At 29.9% G+C, this 23,306-nt stretch overlaps 1 protein-coding gene and 1 long non-coding RNA gene across 2 annotated transcripts in view; one reads left to right on the top strand and one right to left on the bottom strand.

The window, feature by feature from the left end:
* Nucleotides 1-15,335, top strand: part of LOC139522951 (NEDD4-like E3 ubiquitin-protein ligase WWP1) — a 31,907-nt gene extending 16,572 nt beyond the window's left edge. The window contains exons 12-20 of the mRNA XM_071316633.1: nucleotides 2,249-2,402; nucleotides 4,923-5,011; nucleotides 6,020-6,179; nucleotides 6,966-7,099; nucleotides 8,759-8,899; nucleotides 11,401-11,521; nucleotides 12,314-12,418; nucleotides 12,921-13,017; nucleotides 13,515-15,335. Coding sequence (XP_071172734.1) covers nucleotides 2,249-2,402; nucleotides 4,923-5,011; nucleotides 6,020-6,179; nucleotides 6,966-7,099; nucleotides 8,759-8,899; nucleotides 11,401-11,521; nucleotides 12,314-12,418; nucleotides 12,921-13,017; nucleotides 13,515-13,687 — 1,174 coding nt within the window. The 3' untranslated portion in view covers nucleotides 13,688-15,335. The remainder of the gene's footprint in view (nucleotides 1-2,248; nucleotides 2,403-4,922; nucleotides 5,012-6,019; nucleotides 6,180-6,965; nucleotides 7,100-8,758; nucleotides 8,900-11,400; nucleotides 11,522-12,313; nucleotides 12,419-12,920; nucleotides 13,018-13,514) is intronic.
* LOC139522953 (uncharacterized) lies at nucleotides 13,577-21,327 on the bottom strand. The gene is made up of 2 exons (XR_011664531.1): nucleotides 17,612-21,327; nucleotides 13,577-15,361 (listed from the first exon to the last, which is right to left on the bottom strand). It is a non-coding gene; the product is annotated as an uncharacterized lncRNA (long non-coding RNA).
* Between the last annotated feature and the right edge of the window lie 1,979 nt (nucleotides 21,328-23,306).

Raw genomic sequence — 23,306 nt, forward strand, 5'->3', positions numbered from 1 at the left:
ATGGGCATCCATGTACTAAGGACACATTCTTGTTTCATGAAATTATTGAACACGACATAAGATTTATAAAAATTAAATTTAATTTTTTTACCAATCCAACAAAGATATTAAATGTATAAGTTACTATAAATGTAGACAATAGAATATTTGATAGACTTTTATATACCCTGTACAGTCAAATATTTGTCAAGAAAAAAAAAATCAGCTTTGAAGTTATTTCATTACTCTTCCATTTAATTTGCAGTATAAAAATTTAAAGTTAATGCAAAAAAATACCCTGTTAAAAGGTTTTATGGTAATATTTGATTGAGCCATAGTTATTACATTTATTTTCTATTGATTAGATAATTGTTTTAAATAACTGTAGTTTATGTTACATGGTTTTTATTAAAAGGCTGTTTTAATGTGGAACATACATGATGGGATAATTAAACTAGCAACCAGAAAATATTGTCTTTACTGTAAATAGTGATCAAATAATAGGTCCTACTTTTTGCCCCCTAAATGTAAATGTTATTGCATGTTTCTTATAGAGGAACCAATATATTTGTGTAATGTACCAAACCATTTTTTGACTGAATAAAAACTATTTTGGTACATTTATTACTGTTCATATATTTTCTTTTTCTCCATATATTGAATATCGTGACAGTTTTAAAGGTCAATATTAAGGATGACATTGTATTTTGTTATTAAATTCTATCAAATGTTGTTTTTAAAGATTTTCATTAATCCCATGAGTGTAAAATGTTAATACTGAAAAGGAAAACATAATTGACAATATACATGATATAACTGTTGTGTAAATTATAGAATAGTTGTTGTAATTAGAAAAACGTTTTTTTCCCCATTACTTGAAATTTGCATTTTAATGTTTTGGGTTATGAAATCAATACTTCCTGTCCTATACATAACAATTACATTGGACTTCTTACTTATCCTGGTTTATGTAAAATGTCATTGGCAAGCTGCCAAATGTATTTATTTGTATGTTAATAAATCGTGACCAAAAGGTAAAAGGCTTAAGACTAGTTTAAAATGTAGAACTAATAAACTAATGACCCTTTTTCTGCATGACAAATCTTAAATGATTTAAAAATTGATTTAATGAAACAGACTATAGTATTGTTACCTACTCCTCATATCTCCGAAACTAACTATATGTACATAAATATAGATTTAATCAATAATATATTATAAATGTATGTATAGCCTTGATAAGCTTGGCATACATAACTGCCCCTATAGCTCAGTGGTTAGAGCACTGGTCTCGTAAACCAGGGGTCTTGAGTTCGACTCTCAATGGGGGCAAGTTATTTTTGGGTGTGGTTTTTGTTTTGGGATTTGATTACAAGGTTGAAATAATCAATAAAAATGGATAAAACTATGTATTAGCTAATGAATTACAATGAAATCTGAAAATTGATTTTCAATTCACCATCACAAATCCATTGTACATGTTGTATGTAGAGGCATTTCTCTGATTAGCTAACATAGGTTAAAGAAAATGAAAGGAATAAATTAAGTACAAAATGGAAGAGAAAGTTAGGAATCAATCAAGTCTTATATAATCATTGATTCTTCAAAGGAAAGGAAGAAAAGTATCAAAATTTTCCAGTGGCTTCTTTACTGGAGGTATATTTGTAAACGCGACTTTTGTCCTTTGAGCAATAGTCAACACTATAAAACATTTACATACCTATATTCCTGTGCATTAAATTTTTAAAAAAAAAGGCACATACATATATTATGAATATGGCAGGGTTACACATGTTTGAAGAATGAATTGGTTTACAGTTTTATCTATCCCAAAGTCTATCAATGTTACAATGTTACAATGAACATGATGTGCAGATCTTCATGAAACAATGTATAAAATCTAGAACACCATTTCTAGCACAAGTCACCCATGTTGTAATGAAAGATTGAATCTAGACCAAAAGGTGACCACACATTGCTGGTAATTCTTGTCAGATATTTTATTGTATCATATTTTATACTCTTTTAAGCATATGATTTTCCCTTTGATGAATATTTCCACAGTTTGTTGGCAGTAATTGAGAATTGGGTGTTCTGTCATGTCTGTAATGACAAATACATTTATATTAACCATGTTTACTATGATTCAAGGAATGTTTTAAGATGACACTGAAACATTGGCCATTTTTGAGATTAGAAATTGAACAAAGATAGTTTTTGTTAAGGTTCTTTAATATTATGCCATTTATCTTCAATCTTTTTTTTCCAGACCCAAAGGAGCATATGGTGTTCCCATTCAGTATGAGAGAAGTTTCCGGTGGAAGTTAGGACAGTTTAGATATCTATGTCAATCCAATGCTTTACCAGGACATGTTAAAATCACAGTATCAAGAGACAATCTGTTTGAAGATTCTTTTGCTCAGGTATGTAAGCTTCACTAAAGACAAGGGTGGATCCAGCCATTTTTAAAAGGGGGAACTGAAAGGGTATACAAACAAAAAACATGTTAGATAATAGTTTTGATTTACAATCAACAAAATTGTTTTGTTTTGAAATTTGCCTTTGCTATTTGCATACAATATGATAACTAAACACCTTTAAAAGGTAAAGAAATACCACTGAAAAACATGTATCTAGAAAATAATGTTTACCAAGCTCATATAACAAAATATTCTGCAGCTATCTGAAGATGATTTTTATACGACCGCAAAATTTGAAAAAAATTTCGTCGTATATTGCTATCACGTTGGCGTCGTCGTCGTCGTCGTCGTCCGAATACTTTTAGTTTTCGCACTCTAACTTTAGTAAAAATGAATGGACATCTATGAAATTTTAACACAAGGTTTATGACCACAAAAGGAAGGTTGGTATTGATTTTGGGAGTTTTGGTCCCAACATTTTAGGAATTAGGGGCCAAAAAGGGCCCAAATAAGCATTTTCTTGGTTTTTGCACTATAACTTTAGTTTAAGTTAATAGAAATCTATGAAATTTTGACACAAGGTTTATGACCACAAAAGAACGGTTGGGATTGATTTTGGGAGTTTTGTTTTCAACAGTTTAGGAATTAGGGGCCAAAAAAGGGCCCAAATAAGCATTATTCTTGGTTTTCGCACAATAACTTTAGTTTAAGTAAATAGAAATCAATGAAATTTAAACACAATGTTAATGACTACAAAAGGAAGGTTGGTATTGATTTTGGGAGTTTAGGTCCCAACAGTTTAGTAATTAGGGGCCAAAAAGGGACCCAAATAAGCATTTTTCTTGGTTTTCGCACCATAACGTTAGTATAAGTAAATAGAAATCTATGAAATTTAAACACAAGGTTTATGACCATAAAAGGAAGGTTGGTATTGATTTTTGGGAGTTTTGGTCCCAACAGAATAAGGGGCCCAAAGGGTCCAAAATTAAACTTAGTTTGATTTTGACAAAAAATGAATCAGTTAGGTTCTTTGATATGCTGAATCTAAAAATGTACTTAGATTCTTGATTATTGGCCCAGTTTTCAAGTTGGTCCAAATCGGGGTCCAAAATTAAACTTTGTTTGATTTCATCAAAAATTGAATAAATGGGGTTCTTTGATATACCAAATCTAACTGTGTATGTAGATTCTTCATGTTTGGTCCTGTTTTCAAATTGGTCTACACTAAAGTCCAAAGGGTCCAAAATTAAACTTAGTCTGATTTTAACAAAAATTGAAATCTTGGGGTTCTTTGATATGCTGAATCCAAAAATGTACATAGATTTTTTATTATGGGCCCAGTTTTCAAGTTGGTCCAAATCAGGATCTAAAATTATTATATTAAGTATTGTGCAATAGCAAGTCTTTTCAATTGCACAGTATTGCGCAATGGCAAGAAATATCTAATTGCACAATATTGTGAAATAGCAAATTTTTTTTTAATTAGAGTTATCTTTCTTTGTCCAGAATAGTAAGCAAGAAATATCTAATTGCAAAATATTGTGCTATAGCAAGATTTTTTTTTTATTGGAGTTATCTTTCTTTGTCCAGAATCAACTTAAATCTTTGTTATATACAATATACAATGTATATTCACTTTTTACTACCAACTGATAAATTAAAATAATCTTTACCATTCAGTGATAACAAGCAGTTTTTTTACATCTTAATATTTTATGATGTATTTAAATGAGTAGTTATTGTTGCAAACTCCATTAGAAATTTTAATTGAGATTAGTTTTGGAATAAGGGAAAGGGGGATGTGATTAAAAAAATTGGGTTCAATTTTTCTCATTTGAGATTTCATAAATAAAAAAGAAAATTTCTTCAAACATTTTTTTGAGAGGATTAATATTCAACAGCATAGTGAATTGCTCTAAGAGAAAACAAAAATTTTAAGTTCATTAGAACACATTCATTCTGTGTCAGAAACCTATGCTGTGTCAACTATTTAATCACAATCCAAATTTAGAGCTGAGTCCAGCTTGAATGTTGTGTCCATACTTGCCCCAACCGTTCAGGGTTCAACCTCTGCGGTCGTATAAAGCTACGCCCTGCGGAGCATCTGGTTCACATTGTTTTGAAGAATTGTTGTCTTAAGTAAAAGTAATCAATTTATCAATAACCTAGATGTGGGGTATACATCAAGGAGACAGCTATTCCAAGTATACTAAAAACTAGAGAACATCTAGGACCTTTTGTCATAAAACTTTACTCCGTACCAGCTGTCAGTACTCAAAGAGAACAATACTTGTGATCAAAACACCAAATCAAGAATTTTAAATAATTTACTTCTGAGTATGAGTTAGCTGCTCTGAGTAGGATACTCTTACTTTAAAGTTTTATGACCATAAGTTGTCAGCATTCAGTCTTCAACAATAGACAAAAATCATGTTAGAATAGAAAACATACAAACTATTATGTAGTGATAAATGAAATTGGAATGTTCAATATAAATTTATTCTGTTGGTTTTTTTTTTATAGATAATGAGGTTACAGCCATTTGACCTGAGAAGACGGTTATATATAATCTTTAAAGGTGAAGAAGGTTTGGATTATGGTGGTGTAGCAAGGTTAGTATTTATGTAACAGGATATAGTTATGGAGACAATAATTAGAGCCAAAAATATTATGAAACACACATTTTGAAAGCTATAGTTTAGATAAATAACAATGTTCACATACTGTATGGCTAATTACATTGTTTTCAAACTTTCTAACTTTATTTGTAGTCACTTGCTGTGTTCAAAACATCTAGATTGAAAACAACACATAAGTGAACTGAAAATTTAGTTTGTTCACATGTTTTGCCTATTAGATCAGCATCATCAGGACCTACATCTATTGGGTTTAAATTGATATAAAAAAAGATGTGGTTTGATTTCCAATGAGACAACTCTTCATAAGATACCAAATACAGAAATTAACAACTGCAGGTCACTGTACAGCCATTTGCAATGAATAAAACCAATACTGCATAATCAGCTATAAAAGGTCCATGAAATGACAAATGTAAAACAATTCAAACTAGAAAACTAACAGCCAAATTTATGTACAAAATAATGAACCAAAGACAAATATGAAATACAGCAACAGTCAACAACTACTGAATTACAAGCTCCTGGCACATGCAGAATGTGGCAGGTTAAACTAGTTTGAAAGCCCGCCAACCCTCCCCATACCTGGGACAGTGGTGTTACAAAACAACATAAGAACAAACTAAAAATGAGTTAAAAGGGCTTAACTTCTCATACTGCTTCACAGCAGAAACATGTCTAAAAAAAAATACAAGAATGGACATGGCAGCTGGGTCCATAAGTTTATTTGAAAACCTTGTATACCATCCATATTCACTTAAAAGGGATCTCTACCAATAAGAAAATTAAAAGGTGTTGGTTCAGCAGTTTTTTGTTGTTGTGTGTAAGTAAATGAATACAATTTTTTTCAAAACAAATTTAAGAAATTTTATTATGTTAGTAAATCTACAGCCACAATTCTTGGCAACCAATGTTTTACCACACAAGACTTCCTTCAAAGTATTTGTTTCATAACATACTAAAGCAATGATTTCTTTCTTTCAGAGAATGGTTCTTTCACCTGTCACATGATGTATTAAATCCGATGTATTGTTTATTTGAGTATGCCAGCCATAACAACTATTGTCTTCAGATTAACCCTGCTTCTAGTATTAACCCAGATCACCTTATATACTTCAGATTCATTGGACGATTTATTGCCATGGTCAGTTTCTTATCAATATGCAAGAGTACATTAATCTTAGAAATTAACCATAAAGTAAAGACTTGTTTGAAAAAAAACTGATAAAAAGAATTTCAAAAGTTTAAGAGTTTAAAAGCAACCACAAAAAAAGACCAGTCATCAAACAATGAAGAAGTAAAAATACGGATCTAGTATAAAGAAATAATGCAAAGCAATATTATAACAACTGACAAGTTTCATAGATATGTCTCCAACTTGGAATTTAGTTGTACCATCTCTAAGATTTTGTTTGCATACTGGCTTTATTCTTTTGATAACAAAATATGAGGCAACAGTAGTGTACAATTTTAATATACAATTCAAGATATGAAAAAAAAATGAGGAAATTGCAAGCACTTAAAATATACTGATATGAAATTGGACACAAGTGGTAAATTAGCAGAACAGAGGACTATTTTAGTATTTTTAGATTTGGGAAAAGCTAATCATGTCTCTAGTTGGTTGAGGCACAGTCATATGTGTCAATTAATGTAGACAAGACAAGACAATATTTTAAGTCTCACCTCTTCATTTTATAAAACATACAAATAGTTATGAGAGACTATCTAAAATGTATATACATTATTTACACTAAAATTAGCTATATATAATACATCTTCTTTTCAATAAAATGTCATTGCAGATTTTAGCAGTATAAATGGTATGATAGTGACCATAAAACTTTTTTAGTCTTTCTTTTTCTTGGTTATAATATAAGAAGTCACTATCGGAAGATAAATGTATATATGTTTGTAATTTTAATTGTAGGCCCTTTATCATGGGAAGTTTATTGACAGTGGATTTACATTACCATTTTATAAGAGAATGTTAAATAAGAAGATTATGTTAAAAGACGTAGAAACTGTGGATTCAGAATTCTACAACTCATTAACATGGATCAAGTAAGTGATTATTTAGTTGTTATTAACTTGTCATTAACGTTGATCAAGTAAGCTATAGTGGTACTTCAGTACTGACATGATTTATAACAAACATTTTAAAATTTTATGTTAATTAACTTTCCAAATTAAAAAAAACCTTACTTTTCAACTGCCTTGGGCAAATTTAACCTTAGATGTATTTTGTTTAGGTCCTTTATGGTTTTATTGGTTTGACTGTTTAGGTACTTTATGGTTTTGTTGGTTTGACTGTTTAGGTCCTTTATGGTTTTATTGGTTTGACTGTTTAGGTCCTTTATTGGTTTGACTGTTTAGGTCCTTTATGGTTTTTATTGGTTTGACTGTTTAGGTCCTTTATGGTTTTATTGGTTTGACTGTTTAGGTCCTTTATGGTTTTATTGGTTTGACTGTTTAGGTCCTTTATGGTTTTATTGGTTTGACTGTTTAGGTCCTTTATGGTTTTTATTGGTTTGACTGTTTAGGTCCTTTATGGTTTTATTGGTTTGACTGTTTAGGTCCTTTATGGTTTTATTGGTTTGACTGTTTAGGTCCTTTATGGTTTTATTGGTTTGACTGTTTAGGTCCTTTATGGTTTTATTGGTTTGACTGTTTAGGTTCTTTATGGTTTTATTGGTTTGACTGTTTAGGTTCTTGTACATCCTTGCCTTCAATTAATGAGCTTTAGAGTCCTCATAGAGCTTAATCCAGAAAAGTGTTTCAGACACATGGGATTTATAACATGTTTTCATTTATATTAATTTATAATTATACTTTTTATCAAATACAGCAGAATCTAAACTCAAATATAGCCAAAATATGACATTAAAAGTTAATAGACCTAATTGTGAAAAAATTTCAGAATTTAAAACTAACATGAGACTAGACTTTAACCCTTTCACCGATAGCTGCTATGAGACGATTACTATTACTCAATGTGGAAGATCTTCATTATAAATGTAAAAAAAACTTGTCTGTAGTTATTTGTGTCTTTATTTCATCATGTTCATTCACTAACACCATGTTCACAGTTTTGTTCATGTTTTGATATTTTTTTCTTCTTAAAATATTCAAATTTTCAAATATTCGGCACTATCTAGGTGAAATTCTCAAAATTCTGCTCCTTGACCCAAAACGGCAAAATTTTGAAAAATTTAATGTGGCTGTACAAATTTCTTATACTGAATGATGTCCAGTCGAAGTGTTTTGTACTTTTAAAAACAACATTTTGTGTAAAAAAAAGTATACTAGTTTGGCTTCAATTCTTTCCAAAAAAATGTTTCCTCATTTCAAATTCTCGTAAATTCCGTAAATTTCCTCTGATTTTGACACGGTTTTCAACAAACAGAAGCGCCATGTTTACACTTTCATCTTCATATTCAAGATAGAAAGATAACTCTTGTTTGCACTGTTTTGAGCAGGAAATATAAAAGAGGTATTCCGATCCCAGTAAAACTGGACTCATCGTCAGCTGTCTGAATTGTGAATCCCAGTAAACCAGTACTCATTTGCGAAAGGGTTAATAGACCAGTATAGTTTTGACAAAATGGGAACTGATTAGACCCTTACAGTTTGACATATTAGAATTCACATGCACCCTAAGAGTTTGACATTATGGGAATTGTAAACAGTAGACTGATATGTGCAAAAATTTTATATTTTCAGAGATAACGATATTGAAGAATGTGGATTAGAGATGTATTTCTGTGCTGACTTTGAAATTCTGGGTAAAATTGATCAACATGAATTAAAGGAAGGAGGTGCAGACATTAAAGTAACAGAAGAAAACAAAGAAGAATATATTAAGTAAGTAAAAGTGAAGGAAACCAATAATATTTTCTAAATAATAGCACGTTTTCAAATGCAGATTTTGTACCTTTAACAAGGTCTCCCTAGCCAGCTATATAGGAATGAATAATTTATTAAAGTGCAATGTGAATTGACATGAAATGATATACAAAAGTGATGCTCAATTTATTTTCAGCCAACTGTATAGGCTTATGAAGAGTTGTCATTTTAAAACTAAATTATACATGTAGCTAAATTTGATTTGGTATGCAAAATGCAGTTTTACAGGTTTCATATTGTGTGTTGTTGGGATACGATTGCTTTCAAGCAATCTGTAGACCTTTACCATTGACTCAGGGCCATGCCCTCACATCAATTGTTTTATTCTTAACATTAAGGAACATCTGAAATTATTAAGATTGTCTTGCTTTAAATGGTAAAAACAAACAAAAGAATTGAATTTAAACAAGTGTCCTATAATGTCCTTCTCATAATCTTTATGTTTCAATATTTCCATTGACTCATATGCGTGTGTTTAACAACATGGAAAATCAGAATTTAGCAGTACTTATATTAGTGTTTTTATGAATTTAGAAACACGTCAGAGGGAATTCCCCAGTTTTGATAACATTTGAGAGTTCTCTGAATTCTGATCGATAAATCTATTTCTGTTATATAAGAACTGAAGTGGAGTTTTCTTATACTTGTATGTCACAGTTATAAAACTGATATTTGATATTGTACTTCCATAAAGAAATGGAGGTCGTTTAATTAGCATTTAATATATGTCCTTGCTACAAATCACAAGTCTAGGCTATGTTTAGGTAATTATGCGCATGCGTTTAGTTTTCTTGACTTCATGGGGTATCAGATTGAATGGTTGCTCTGGATTCCCCACTCCATTGATTAATTGAAACTCTTGAGATTCTTTCCATGTCTGTCTGCTATTGAGGGTTATTGTTGTTACATAATTTTAAATCATATGCATCATTTAAATTAAAATAAATGTAGTCCACAACGTAAAGGTGAAACAAGAACACCCCTTCAGCCGAAATGGAATCTTCCATATTATCGCTTCGAGTTGTCTCCCTTATACTTTCATCAATTCTGAATCAAGATACTACAATACGTTTCGAAAAATTAACTGGTTCTGTAGATAGACGTCGTATTATATTAAAAGCGATCACAATTTAAACAGAGGAATGTGTACAGAAAGGAGTCATGCCCACTGACCAAAAGGAAATTAAATATTTAAAGAGTTAGAAATGGGGTTCCTCCTAGAATTCACACATAAGGTACAAAGTGAAATACTTTCTCTCACTCTCAGTGACTGCTGTGGAAAGTAAACTTGGAATTGATAGTACAAAAATAAAACACAATAAGTACATTGTTCATACACTTGTATCAAGGATTGGCTATTTTTAAAGTTGAATAACTATTCAGATTACGTAAATTACATGTTACCGAGCATTTTACACATGCAGTTGAATTATTTTTGAGAATAATACTAAAACATGTATCAATGAAAACAAAGGCAATCGTATCCCTCAGAGCAATCTGCTCTTTGATTGACAATGTATGTTTTACATATATTTTATAAGGATACAGATTAATATAAGCGCTTGTTGCTTGTTTCTGAATCCTTTTTGTGAATGTGTATATAAAATATAATATATTATTCATAATAAATATTGTTTACACCAAGTAAAAGGTATATTTGACAAGATCCTTCTGCTATATAATATTGATAGGAATTTAATGATTCAGTAGAAATTTACAATACTGCCAAGCTATGCATTAAATATTTACTGCAGAATATGGAAACTTTACACTACAAACATGACAAATGCATTTAAATTTAAAATTTATTAAAAATCATTTTTTTTTTTTATTATATTCAATATTGTTGATGTAATTAAAAATGCCATCATTGATTTATCATTATTACATAATTAAAATGTCATTAGTACATGGATTTATGTGATTCATTCATGTGGAATTTAAAACAAGTGTTTTATAGAAATGTTATTATTAGATATGTAATGTTAGTAATGATTGTAACTTTATTTCCCCATTTATCTTTTCATAGAAATCATGCACTTTTTATATAAAAATAGCATAGTTCAAAATTTTATATCAGAAACTTCAAAAATCCTTCTGATAAATAAGAAAATAAGAGTTATAAGTTAAAAGTTTTGTATAAGTTTCAATAAAATCTATTCTCAGCATAGCATAGTTCAAAATTTTATATCAGAAACTTCAAAAATCCTTCTGATAAATAAGAAAATAAGAGTTATAAGTTCAAAGTTTTGTATAAGTTTTACTAAAATCTATTCTCAGGTCTTAGAAGAATTGCTGTAAGGGAAGTCATGTCCCCTTTTTGAAATGTTCTGTTTAAGGCAAGAATCAATAAGAGTTATTTACTTTATAAATATATTCATAGCAGATTATACTATATTATTTGTTAGTTTACCTATAAGCCTTTTATTTGTGTCTATGATGAACCTGTATTTTTTCAGCCTTATGACCCAATGGAGATTTGCACGAGGTGTAGAAGAACAGACCAAAGCATTCCTGGAAGGGTTTAGTGAGGTTGTACCGTTACAATGGTTACAATATTTTGATGAGAGAGAGTTAGAGGTAAGAACAAATACATATTTCAAGTCTTTGCCTTCTTAATATGGATAAAAAATGTTCCTTCTGTCTATTTGTGATGCAACCCAAAACTTCTTATTGACCTTTTGTTGGATTTGAACTACATGTATTCTTTTAAAAAATTCAAGTCTTTGCATTAGATAAGAATAAATTAAGTTCTTTCTGTTTATTTGTGATGCTTGACCTGTTGGTGGATTTGAGATACTGTAGGCATAGCAATATATCTATATGACTTATGATAACTAAAAAAACATGAATAATTCAAATTGTATGATGACAAGTCATTAGTAGTGTTAAAGAAAGGTTATACCACTGTCCCAGGTAAGGGGTAGGGTTATATTATAAAGGTATTAAAACAAACCTAATTTGTTAGAGGGCAATGCATGTTGTACTCTGCCTGTATGTGTGCATTAATGTGTCCAACTGTTGTTCATTTTTGTTTATCAGAGTAAAGTTTTGCTTTACTATGCTTACTTCGGTTTACCATAAAGTAGTGGTCAAATTAACTAGAAACTCAGTACTTTGTTCATTATTAAGTGAGAACTTACTAAAATTTAAGCCAAACAATTACATAGAATGTTCGTATTCACATATGACACATTGTTTCATGATATTTGCATTTAGAAAATGTCCTGTTATTAAGAAGATCAAAATATTTTATACTAAGACAATCTTACTAAGCCTAAGGTCCGCTGACGTTTAGAAATCATCACCATTTTATATGACACCTATTGTTACATGATATTTGAAGTCATCACTATTTTCTATTGCTTTCAGTTGATGTTGTGTGGTATGCAGGAAATAGATGTTGATGATTGGGAGAGGAGCGCAATATACAGACATTATCAGAGAAACAGTAAACAGATTATGTGGTTCTGGAAGGTAAAGTATTCTAAACAACATTGACCAATGGGTAACCTGGAAGTGTTATGGCTCATTGATAATTTGTAAGAATTGTGTAGAAATGTGTGAAAGAGAGGCAAAAGATACCAAAGTAATACTCAAACTAATGTTGAAATCAAACTGACAACGAAATGGCTAAAAAACAAACCAAAAAACTCCTAAAAGATAATTAACAGGGCTAACTTACAAGCAACAAATACATTTTAAAACACAAAGGTGTAGAACTATTCCTTGTGTTTAAACTGATTTATAATTCAATAAATGTTGTCTTGTTTTAAATTTCCTAGCATTCAAAGGGAGACAAGTACTTAATATATAGGTTGAAAATTTGTTCTATGTGTTATAAATGTAATGTGGCATTTTGTCTTTAGAATTTGAAAGATTTAAAATTATTTCATGAATTGTTAGAAATTTAGGAATTTAGTCAGGTACCTTCTCAAATATTTTTCACATTTCACTATATGTTTTTTTTACATTTCAGTTTGTGAGAGAAATTGACAACGAAAAGAGAACCAGGTTATTACAGTTTGTAACTGGTACCTGTCGACTCCCTGTTGGTGGATTTATGGAACTAATGGGTAAGGAACAAGTATAAGATTAAAATGAATGAATATGGATATTTAGAATAGTAATAGAAAAAAAATTAAGAATAACAAACAACAATTAAGCTTTTATAATTGAAAATTTGGTTCTGATCTTGTTATTAACATTTCCATGTTTATTTGAATTTATCACATTCACATTTTATAACAAACCATATAGCATGCACACTAAGTTTATACAAATGCATATGGGTCAAGTTTTGTAAAAACATAAGAAAATATATTAATTGTTAAAGGTTTTATTGTCAATAATTTTATAAAGATTCTGTGAAACTACTTATTTCCAATTTTAATACAGTTATCTGCTTTTTGTTTGATTTGACATATTCCCAATTTCCATTCTCTATTTTATTAATATAACTTATTACTGGCATTTAAGTTATGCACTCAATAAAATAGTATAAAACACAAAACTGGAATTTAAGTTATTCATTCAGTAAAAAAGTATAAAACACAATCCAAATATTTTGTAGGGAGCAATGGACCACAGAGGTTCTGTATAGAGAAAGTAGGAAAGGAAACATGGCTACCTAGAAGTCATACATGTTTCAATCGACTGGATCTTCCTCCATACAGAAGTTACGAACAATTAGTAGAAAAACTGACACTAGCAATAGAAGAAACTGAAGGATTTGGACAAGAATGAGAAAAGGAACTCATAGTCTTTCTTAAACATTGTAAACAATTTAATGTTAGAGGCACAAGCCAAAAACCAAAGACCTATTTTCTTGTATTTCTGTGCATGTTAGTTGTATGATTCCATATGTTTATCTTAAATTGGACTAATTTCTATAGTAAAAGTTCTCTGTGATTGATGTGGCATTTTAATAGTTTAGCAATTCACTTCATTTGGGTTTTTCAACTTTTTTTAAAAACAATTCTTTTGACAATAAGATATAACTTAAAGTTAACATAGAGAAAAAGCTGAGCAATTATGAATGGACTTTTTTTTACACTTTTTTTTGGGTTAATCTTGAACATACAATTTGTATATTTCCTATTTTGTTGTAGTTAACCTGTGTTGTTCAAATCATAATATTTCTACTGAGCTTTAGGATAATATTGTATGGTTGATCTTGGTTGTAAAAATACAAGGAAATATAGTCTGATGTGGTAGAAATATCAGATTATTCATATCATTCTGCTAATTAGGGTTGTTTAGTACTGCTTCCTCACAATTAAGTACTTGCTAAACTCAAACTTGTTTGCTTATACATTGTTAAAAGCCTTTCCTCACAGTTTCTAATTACAATTAAAGGAGCTATTTTTGTAAGTCTCATCAGAAATTGGCTCTATATATTGTGACATCCTTTTTTAACTGCTGATTATTTCTCTCAGGTAATATTGAAATTTTATTTCATTTCATTAACAAGTATTTACAAGGTGCCTTTTCCAAGTGCTTGAACCAGTAAATTTGCAAAAATTATCCCATGCTTGATTTCTTTTATCTTATAATTGATATAAAAATAGAAACAGAAAGTAGCAAAATAATTATAGAGAATTGTGGGATACTAGTTCTAAATGATTCTGATTGGTTGGATAATGATGATAATGGTTGTAACCTCTACATTTCTGTGATCTTATAATTGTTAATTATTGTTGTCTTATCTAACTTCAACTATACAGAACAGCTAGTCAGATCATGATCAAATGTGTTTTACTATGTAATTATGGTGTTGCATGCTTTTAATTGAGTTTTCAGTCTCCATTGCTGCTAAAATGTTATATTTTAATTTAGAAAGTTTTTTTCCAAATAAATTTTTGAATTGCATCATCTGATTTAGTTGTATAATTGAACACAGCTATTGACAATGATTATGTAAAGACGTTGATAACCTTTGCATGACAGATCTATGATATAGTTCACTTTTATTGCTCAATCATAGTTAATTTTTTTCTTTTCTTTCAATTTTGTTTGAAGAATTATGTAAGTTGCATGACATTTTTGTAGTTATCGATAAAGGAATCATTTCCAGAGCTTTGTATTTATGTATTATTAATTATTTTTGTTGACATAAAATTTAGAACAGAGAAAAATTATAATTTCTGATAAAATTTCACATTCTCAATGGTATAGATTTTCAACATTTATACATGTCTGATTTCTGAGATCAATATGAAAAAAAGATATAAATCACATGTTTGATTGAAATATGTAGTATTCATGAACTGTATAGAACTAGAACTGGGGGGAAAACACATAGTTACTGTATTAACAGATACATGATTTTATTAGATAGTTTGTTTAGTTGAAGTCAGATAGGTTTTGTTTTGTTATGTTGTTGTTTGAAAAATATATATATACATATATTGTACATAGCTTTTTATACGACCGCAAAATTTGAAAAATTTTTCGTCGTATATTGCTATCACGTTGGCGTCGGCGTCGTCGTCGTCGTCGTCGTCGTCGTCGTCCGGCGTCCGAATACTTTTAGTTTTCGCACTCTGACTTTAGTAAAAGTGAATGGAAATCTATGAAATTTTAACACAAGGTTTATGACCACAAAAGGAAGGTTGGTATTGATTTTGGGAGTTTTGGTCCCAACATTTTAGGAATTAGGGGCCAAAAAGGTCCCAAATAAGCATTTTCTTGGTTTTCGCACTATAACTTAAGTTTAAGTGTATAGAAATCTATGAAATTTTGACACAAGGTTTATGACCACAAAAGAAAGGTTGGGATTGATTTTGGGAGTTTTGGTTCCAACAGTTTAGGAATAAAGGGCCAAAAAAGGGCCCAAATAAGCATTATTCTTGGTTTTCGCACAATAACTTTAGTACAAGTAAATAGAAATCAATGAAATTTTAACACAAGGTTTATGACCACAAAAGGAAGGTTGGGATTGATTTTTGGAGTTGAGGTCACAATAGTTTATGAATTAGGGGCCAAAAAGTGGCCCAAATAAGCATTATTTTTGGTTTTCGCACAATAACTTTAGTATAAGTGAATAGAAATCAATGAAATTTTAACACAAGGTTTATGACCACAATAGCAAGGTTGGGTTTGATTTTGGGAGTTTTGGTCCTAACAGTTTAGGAATAAGGGGCCCAAAGGGTCCAAAATTGAACTTTGTGTGATTTCATCTAAAATTAAATAATTGGGGTTCTTTGATATGCCGAATCTAACTATGTATGTAGATTCTTAATTTTTGGTCCCGTTTTCAAATTGGTCTACATTAAGGTCCAAAGGGTCCAAAATTGAACTTAGTTTGGTTTTAACAAAAATTGAATCCTTGGGGTTCTTTGATATGCTGAATTTAAAAATGTACTTAGATTTTTAATTATTGGCCTAGTTTTCAAGTTGGTCCAAATGGGGGTCCAAAATTAAACTTTGTTTGATTTCATCAAAAATTGAATAAATGGGTTCTTTGATATTCCAAATCTAACTGTGTATGTAGATTCTTAATTTTTGGTCCAGTTTTCAAATTGGTCTACATTAAGGTCCAAAGGGTCCAAAATTAAACTAAGTTTGATTTTAACAAAAATTAAATTCTTGGGCTTATTTGATATGCTTTATCTAAATATGTACTTTGATTTTTGATTATGGGCCCAGTTTTCAAGTTGATCCAAATCAGGATTCCATATCAAGTATTGTGCAATAGCAAGAAATTTTCAATTGCACAGTATTGCACAATAGCAAGAAATATCTAATTAATTTTCAATTGGAGTTATCTTTCTTTGTATAGAATAGTAGTTGATAATATATGTTGGAAATTTGCCAGACATGACTATGATGTCATTTTCTATTTTTATTTGCCAATAACTTTATGTAAATAACTTCATTGGAAATTTGCCAGTATAAAATGTTGCTGATGAAGCTTTTTTTCCTTATCTTATCTAAAATGTTTTTAGATAATGTATGTTGGACATTTGCCAGACATGACTATGATGTCATTTTCTATTTTTATTTGCCAATAACTTTATGTAAATAACTTCATTGGAAATTTGCCAATAAAAAATGTTGCTGATGAAGTTTTTTTTTATTGTTTTATACAATAAACAATGTATATTCACTTTTACTACCAACTAATCTTTACCATTCAGTGATAACAAGCACTTTATTTTACATTTTAATATTTTATGATGTATTTAAAAGAGTAGTTATTTTTGCAAACTCCATTAGAAATTTGAATTGATATCAGTTTTGGAAAAAGGGAAACAGGGATGTGAAAAAAAGGGGGGGGGGGGTTTAAATTTTTCTCATTTCAGATTTCATAAATAAAAAGAAAATTTCTTCAAACATTTTTTTGAGAGGATTAATATTCAACAGCATAGTGAATTGCTCAAAGGCAAAAAAAAACTTTTAAGTTCATTAGACCACATTCATTCTGTGTCAGAAACCTATGCTGTGTCAACTATTTAATTTTAGATTTAAAAAGTTTGAAGAAGAAATCTTTAATTGATTTGTAAAATCTTGACATTTGTTTTGTGTAAAAAAAAACCATGTAATGTCAAAAATTTGATCACAATCCAAATTCAGAGCTGTATCACGCTTGAATGTTTTGTCCATACTTGCCCCAACTGTTCAGGGTTCGACCTCTGCGGTCGTATAAAGCTGCGCCCTGCGGAGCACCTGGTTAAAACTATGTGAAGAAAGCTTAGAAAACTGTGTAATTTACTCTTCTTTTAAGTTGTACTAGGTGTGTATCATTGTTTTATTCTTTGCATGAATGTTATCTGAATGAGGAAGTGACGTTTGTCAGTGTGAGATGATTTAGAAAATAAATTTATGAAAAGAATTACACCTATTTATAGTCCAAAAGACTTTTGTCAAATGTAAAAGTTTTTGGCAACATATTATCTCCCTTTTTTATGATAAATTTACCCATTATTTTGCATTAATTGCATGTTTAATTGGCTTACTTTAATGCATGAAGTTGCTTTGGCTGTTTTTATTTAATTCTGAATTAGCATACGTTGTATGGAATTTTGTTTTCAAACCAGTTGGTTGTTTTTCCCAAAATGTAACTTCATTAACACAACAATTGTTCTGCAATATGAAGAATTGTAAACTCATTTGAATAAACAGCATATAAGAACACTGTTTAATGAAGATATTTAGAGATACAAATTGTTTGTTCTACGACCATCTTCCTAATGTCTCGACATAACTAACTGGATACTGGCAAATTGATTTGTATATTCATGAAATAAATACTCCAGAAAATTAGACATCTTCCAATCAACATAATGAACTAATTCAGTTGATGATTTTGTTTTAGATTTAGGATATGATTGATTTTCTTCTGATTGTTCCCACATATCATGCTTAGTTTGTGATAGAGATTTCATGGGCATAACTTTAACAGGAAAGGAATACAAAAAAATTTCTTACAAAATATTTTACCAATAGTTGTTGATTCACAGATTTATTGTAATGTTGCTACACAATTGTTAAAACTAGTGAGCTGTGGTAATTTTTCATTAGAGCACATGAACACTATGATTTTGTTTGTATACAGAGGTGAAACTTGTTAATGAAGTTGACATTTGGAAAAGGAAAAATAAAAATGTTGTTGGGTGAATGGCATTTTGTTCCTTGTCAAGATTGTGATGCATTACAGTTGAGGTTTGACAGATCAGATGGATAACTAAAATAAGACCTACCCAATCTTTATTAACATAAAATATTAAGAAATCTTCCAAACTGAGACAACTACATAGAACTTTATTACTAACATGCTATGGTTTGTGTTCCTTTCCTGCTTGGGTACATTGACTACATGTGTAGATTATTTATTTGAGTAGAGTACAGTTTTATGTACTTCAGTGTTTGATATTGGCTTAATGTTATGGGGGAATTTAATTTGTACTCTGCCTCTAATGAATTTTGTATTTTCTTTTAACATTCTTATGCTTCAAATTAAAATCAAGTCATTTTCTAACTTTTTTTTTTATAAAACAAATTAATTGCATTTGTCAGCGAATTTAATTGAGTTTCATTAAGTAAGATTTTTTTAATTTATTTGTACATGTATTTACTCTTAGAAAATGTGCAGTTTGATATGTATGTGATTTCTCTTACAACAGGAAAACTGAAATTTCTTTGTTGTCTGCACATTTTACATTTGTTGAAATGATGTGCTTCAAATGTCATCTGAATTGTAATACATGAATGAACAGTTGTATTTAATTGTGATTTGTAAATAGATACTTGTATCTGATCATTGTATATATCATAATATCATGAATGTTATTTTGAAGTTTGAAGGGTTATTCTTTCTTGTAAAATGTTGCATTGCTCTTGAAAAACACAGTTCACATACAGTGGTGTCATGTAACATCCTAAAGGCAGTTGAAACAGTATAAATATTACAGTTTAATGTGAAGTTATCATGAAAATATTGTAGACAGTATTTCATTTGAAACTTTCAAAAACTAAAATGTTTATTGTGCTTTCTGGGTTCTGCAACATTTACTGAAAAAACAACATTTTAAAAATTCATTCAATTATTCTTCTTTACTTTATATACTTTAAATAACCATGAATAATTTATTATAAATTTTAAATTTGAATGATGCTATAGTCATGCATACATAAATCTTTGCTTATATTTGTCTGCCCTTGTCTTAGTAACTGACAGATCTGTATTGTTTTATTGTCAAGTGAACATTTCGTAGCTTTATTACAATCTGCTTTGGACCATTCCATTAACAATTGTTTGTCTTCAGGAAAGGCAACTTTTGATATTGCTGCTTTAGGTTGATGTATCAGTAGGCCACATTTTCTGGAAATTGCTTCTCCCCCATTAAAAAAATCTGAAAAGCTTTATGATTATTCCTATTTTATAAATGCCTCCTGTGTCATACGATATGCTTAAATAGTAATAAATAATGTTAATGGCAGAGTAAATATGAAGGCAAAGCCATTATTGTAATTATGAATTATTTTAAAGGTAATTGTTTTAAAAGTTACCTATATATAAAGATCTTTATTCTTTTTTAATGAGCTTTTGTTAAAATGATATGGATAAATATAGGTGTTTTAGACTATTACTATAGTTGTGTGATCCGTTGGTACTTTAAATTTATAACACTCCTCTCTATAGGTTTATTTTGGTTGTAAAATTCCCACAAATAAGGAAGTCTTTATTCATTCTTGGATTTTTTATGGATTGAGGGTACATTATCAAGATAAATCCCAGAGATGGCTATTTCCTTAGCATACAAGTTTTATCCAACAATACTGAGCATGCCAGAAAGTTTGTATTTCACATTTGAGTGGTATACCAAGAAGAAAAGACAATGATGAGACTCATCAGTAACTTATGTACTGTCACACCTTAAACATTCTATTGTAAATATAAATTTTATAAATGATGTTTTTATATAAACTGAGAAACGACAATACATTCATTTGATAGCTATGACAAATAAAAGATGTACATGTAAAATATTGATGTAATATTTCAGTCTGTTATAAAATTATTGTCTGTTTAATTATCAAAAATTATTCATTTGTTTGTTTCTTTAAAAGTCCCTATGCATGTGTTTTATTTTATTATCTATTTGCAATAGCATAATCAGTTTACTGATGAGAACAGCCACTGCTGTATCTGTTTATGAACCTGTAAATTTGCTAATTGTTTTTAAAAAAATGAGTGTAAGAAACAGATAGATGTTCCATAGGTTTCCTGAGTATTGGTTTGGTCATCTCTCAAAAATCTTGTAGAATTTATTAGGAGAGCAAGATAATGACTGAGCTTGATCTTTTTCCGTTATTTCCAAACTTAAAAACTACAATACTATATGTATATCTGTATTTAGCGTCTTATTCTATAAATATAGTTATAAACAAATGGTACGATTTGTAGGAATGTTTTTTTTTCAAATTAAGGTATTATCAGAGCAACTTTTACTGTCACTCCTCACTTAACAACTGACATTCTTAGGATTTTTTTTATGGTTTGATTAGATAAAAGATTAATTTCAGAAGAAAAATGACAAATGTATTCATGTACACATTGTTGCATATAATCAGATTATGTAGACATTTGTCACAAACCAGGTGTTGTATTTTAAAATTGCTTAATTATGTATACAAACTATATGTAAGATCACACATAAGGTGTAGTGGGATTGGCACATTGTTATTGTCTAACATGTCTAAAGGTGCCAAGACGACAGAAGATGGCCTTTGAATTATTCAGAATAGATTTCTTGTTTGAAATGTTTTCTTCATTGCTTGGGATAGGCATCATGATTTATCATTATTTATTCATGTGTGATTCTAAGTTAAATTCTTAAGTTTTTTCAAACAGACTGAAATTAAATATTTTATAAATCTAACATTGGATGTTTTTCTCTGCCCTACTAGACCTCCATTAAATCCCTTAAATGGACTCCTGGTTTTATGGTTGGGGAAAAAGATACTTTTCTGTAAGATAAATGTTGTACAGTGATAGCTGTTAATTTCTGTGTCATTTGGTTTCTTGTGGAGAGTTGTCTCATTGGCAATCATACCACATCTTCTGGAAGGCTGAATAAGTTACAAAGTTGAGGAATTTTTATACGACCGCAAGAATTGAAAAAAGTTTGGTCGCATATTGGTATGACGTTGGCGTTGTCGTCGTCGTCTGAAGACACATTGGTTTTCGCACTATAACTTTAATTTAAGTTAATAGAAATCTATGAAATTTAAACACAAGGTTTATGACCACAAAAGGAAGGTTGGAATTGATTTTGGGAGTTAAGGTCCCATCAGTTTAGGAATTAGGGGCAAAAAAGGGCCCAAATAAGCATTTTTCTTGGTTTTCGCACAATAACTTTAGTATAAGTAAATAGAAATCTAAATTCAAACACAAGGTTTATAAACACAAAAGGAAGGTTGGGATTGATTTTGGGAGTTTTGGTTTTAACAGTTTAGGAATTAGGGGCCAAAAAATTAAACTTTGTTTGATTTCATCAAAAATTGAATAATTTGGGTTCTTTGATATGCCGAATCTAACCGTGTATGTAGATTCTTAATTTTTGGTCCCATTTTCAAATTGGTCTACATTAAGGTCCAAAGGGTCCAAAATTAAACTTAGTTTGAATTTAACAAAAATTGAATTTTTGGGGATCTTTGATATACTGAATCTAAACATGTATTAAGATTTTTGCTTATAGGCCCAGTTTTCAAGTTGGTCCAAATCGGGGTCCAAAATTAAACTTTGTTTATTTCAACATAAATTGAATCCTTGGGGTTCTTTGATATGCTGAATCCAAACATGTATTTAGACTTTTGATTATGGGCCCAGTTTTCAAGTTGGTCCAAATCGGGGTCCAAAATTAAATTTTGTTGGATTTCCAACAAAAATTGAATATATGGGGTTCTTTGATATATGCTGAATTTAACCATGTTTTTAGATTTTTGGGCCCGTTATCAAATTGGTCCACATTGAGGTCTAAAGGGTCCAAAATTAAATTTTATTTGATTTCATCAAAAATTGAATTCTTGGGGTTCTTTGAAATATATGCTGAATCTAACCATGTATTTAGATTTTGGATATTGGACCATAATAGGTAAATGTCCAATTTAAAATTTAAAATTTTTAAGTTTAAGTTCTTAGACCACATTTATTCTGTGTCAGAAACCTATGTTGTGTCAACTATTTAATCACAATCCAAATTCAGAGCTGTATCAAGCTTAAATGTTGTGTCCATACTTTCCCCAACTGTTCAGGGTTCGACCTCTGCGGTCGTATAAAGCTGCACCCTGCGGAGCATCTGGCTAAGGATAAAATGTCTATTAGCAGTGGTATTGATCAGCTATTGTAGATACCAGGGTTATCATCTACGGTAGCCCCAATATCACATTTCAAAGAAATAATTATCCTTTCATAGTATGATATATAAGATGTAAAGCATTGGTGTTGTTTCTTAGATAAGAAAATTATTGGGAGCTTATCATTTGAAAATTTACATAGAATCCAGAATGACAGTAAAACATGCTTGCAATTGTTACCCACTCCAAATAATTTCTTAACCCAGAATTTTCAAATTCCTTTAAATATAAAGAATTGAAAATCAAGGGTTTTTTCTGTATGCATTTTCAAAAGCTTAAGATTTGGAGGTGACCCATTTCTTTATTTAGGGAAGCAATATATTTAAAATTAGGTGTGGAATTTATATCAATAAAAAGACATCTAGAAGTCATTGTATGGTCTTTAAAAGGAGATTAGTGTTTGATATATTACAAATTCTAATTTGTCCTATTATTTTTGAACTACAAAGTATGTCACATAAGAAGGTAATTCATTGAAAGATTTGTTCATACACCTAAAACA

The sequence above is a fragment of the Mytilus edulis genome, chromosome 5, assembly GCF_963676685.1.
Source record: "Mytilus edulis chromosome 5, xbMytEdul2.2, whole genome shotgun sequence".
NCBI classification, from domain to species: domain Eukaryota; kingdom Metazoa; phylum Mollusca; class Bivalvia; order Mytilida; family Mytilidae; genus Mytilus; species Mytilus edulis.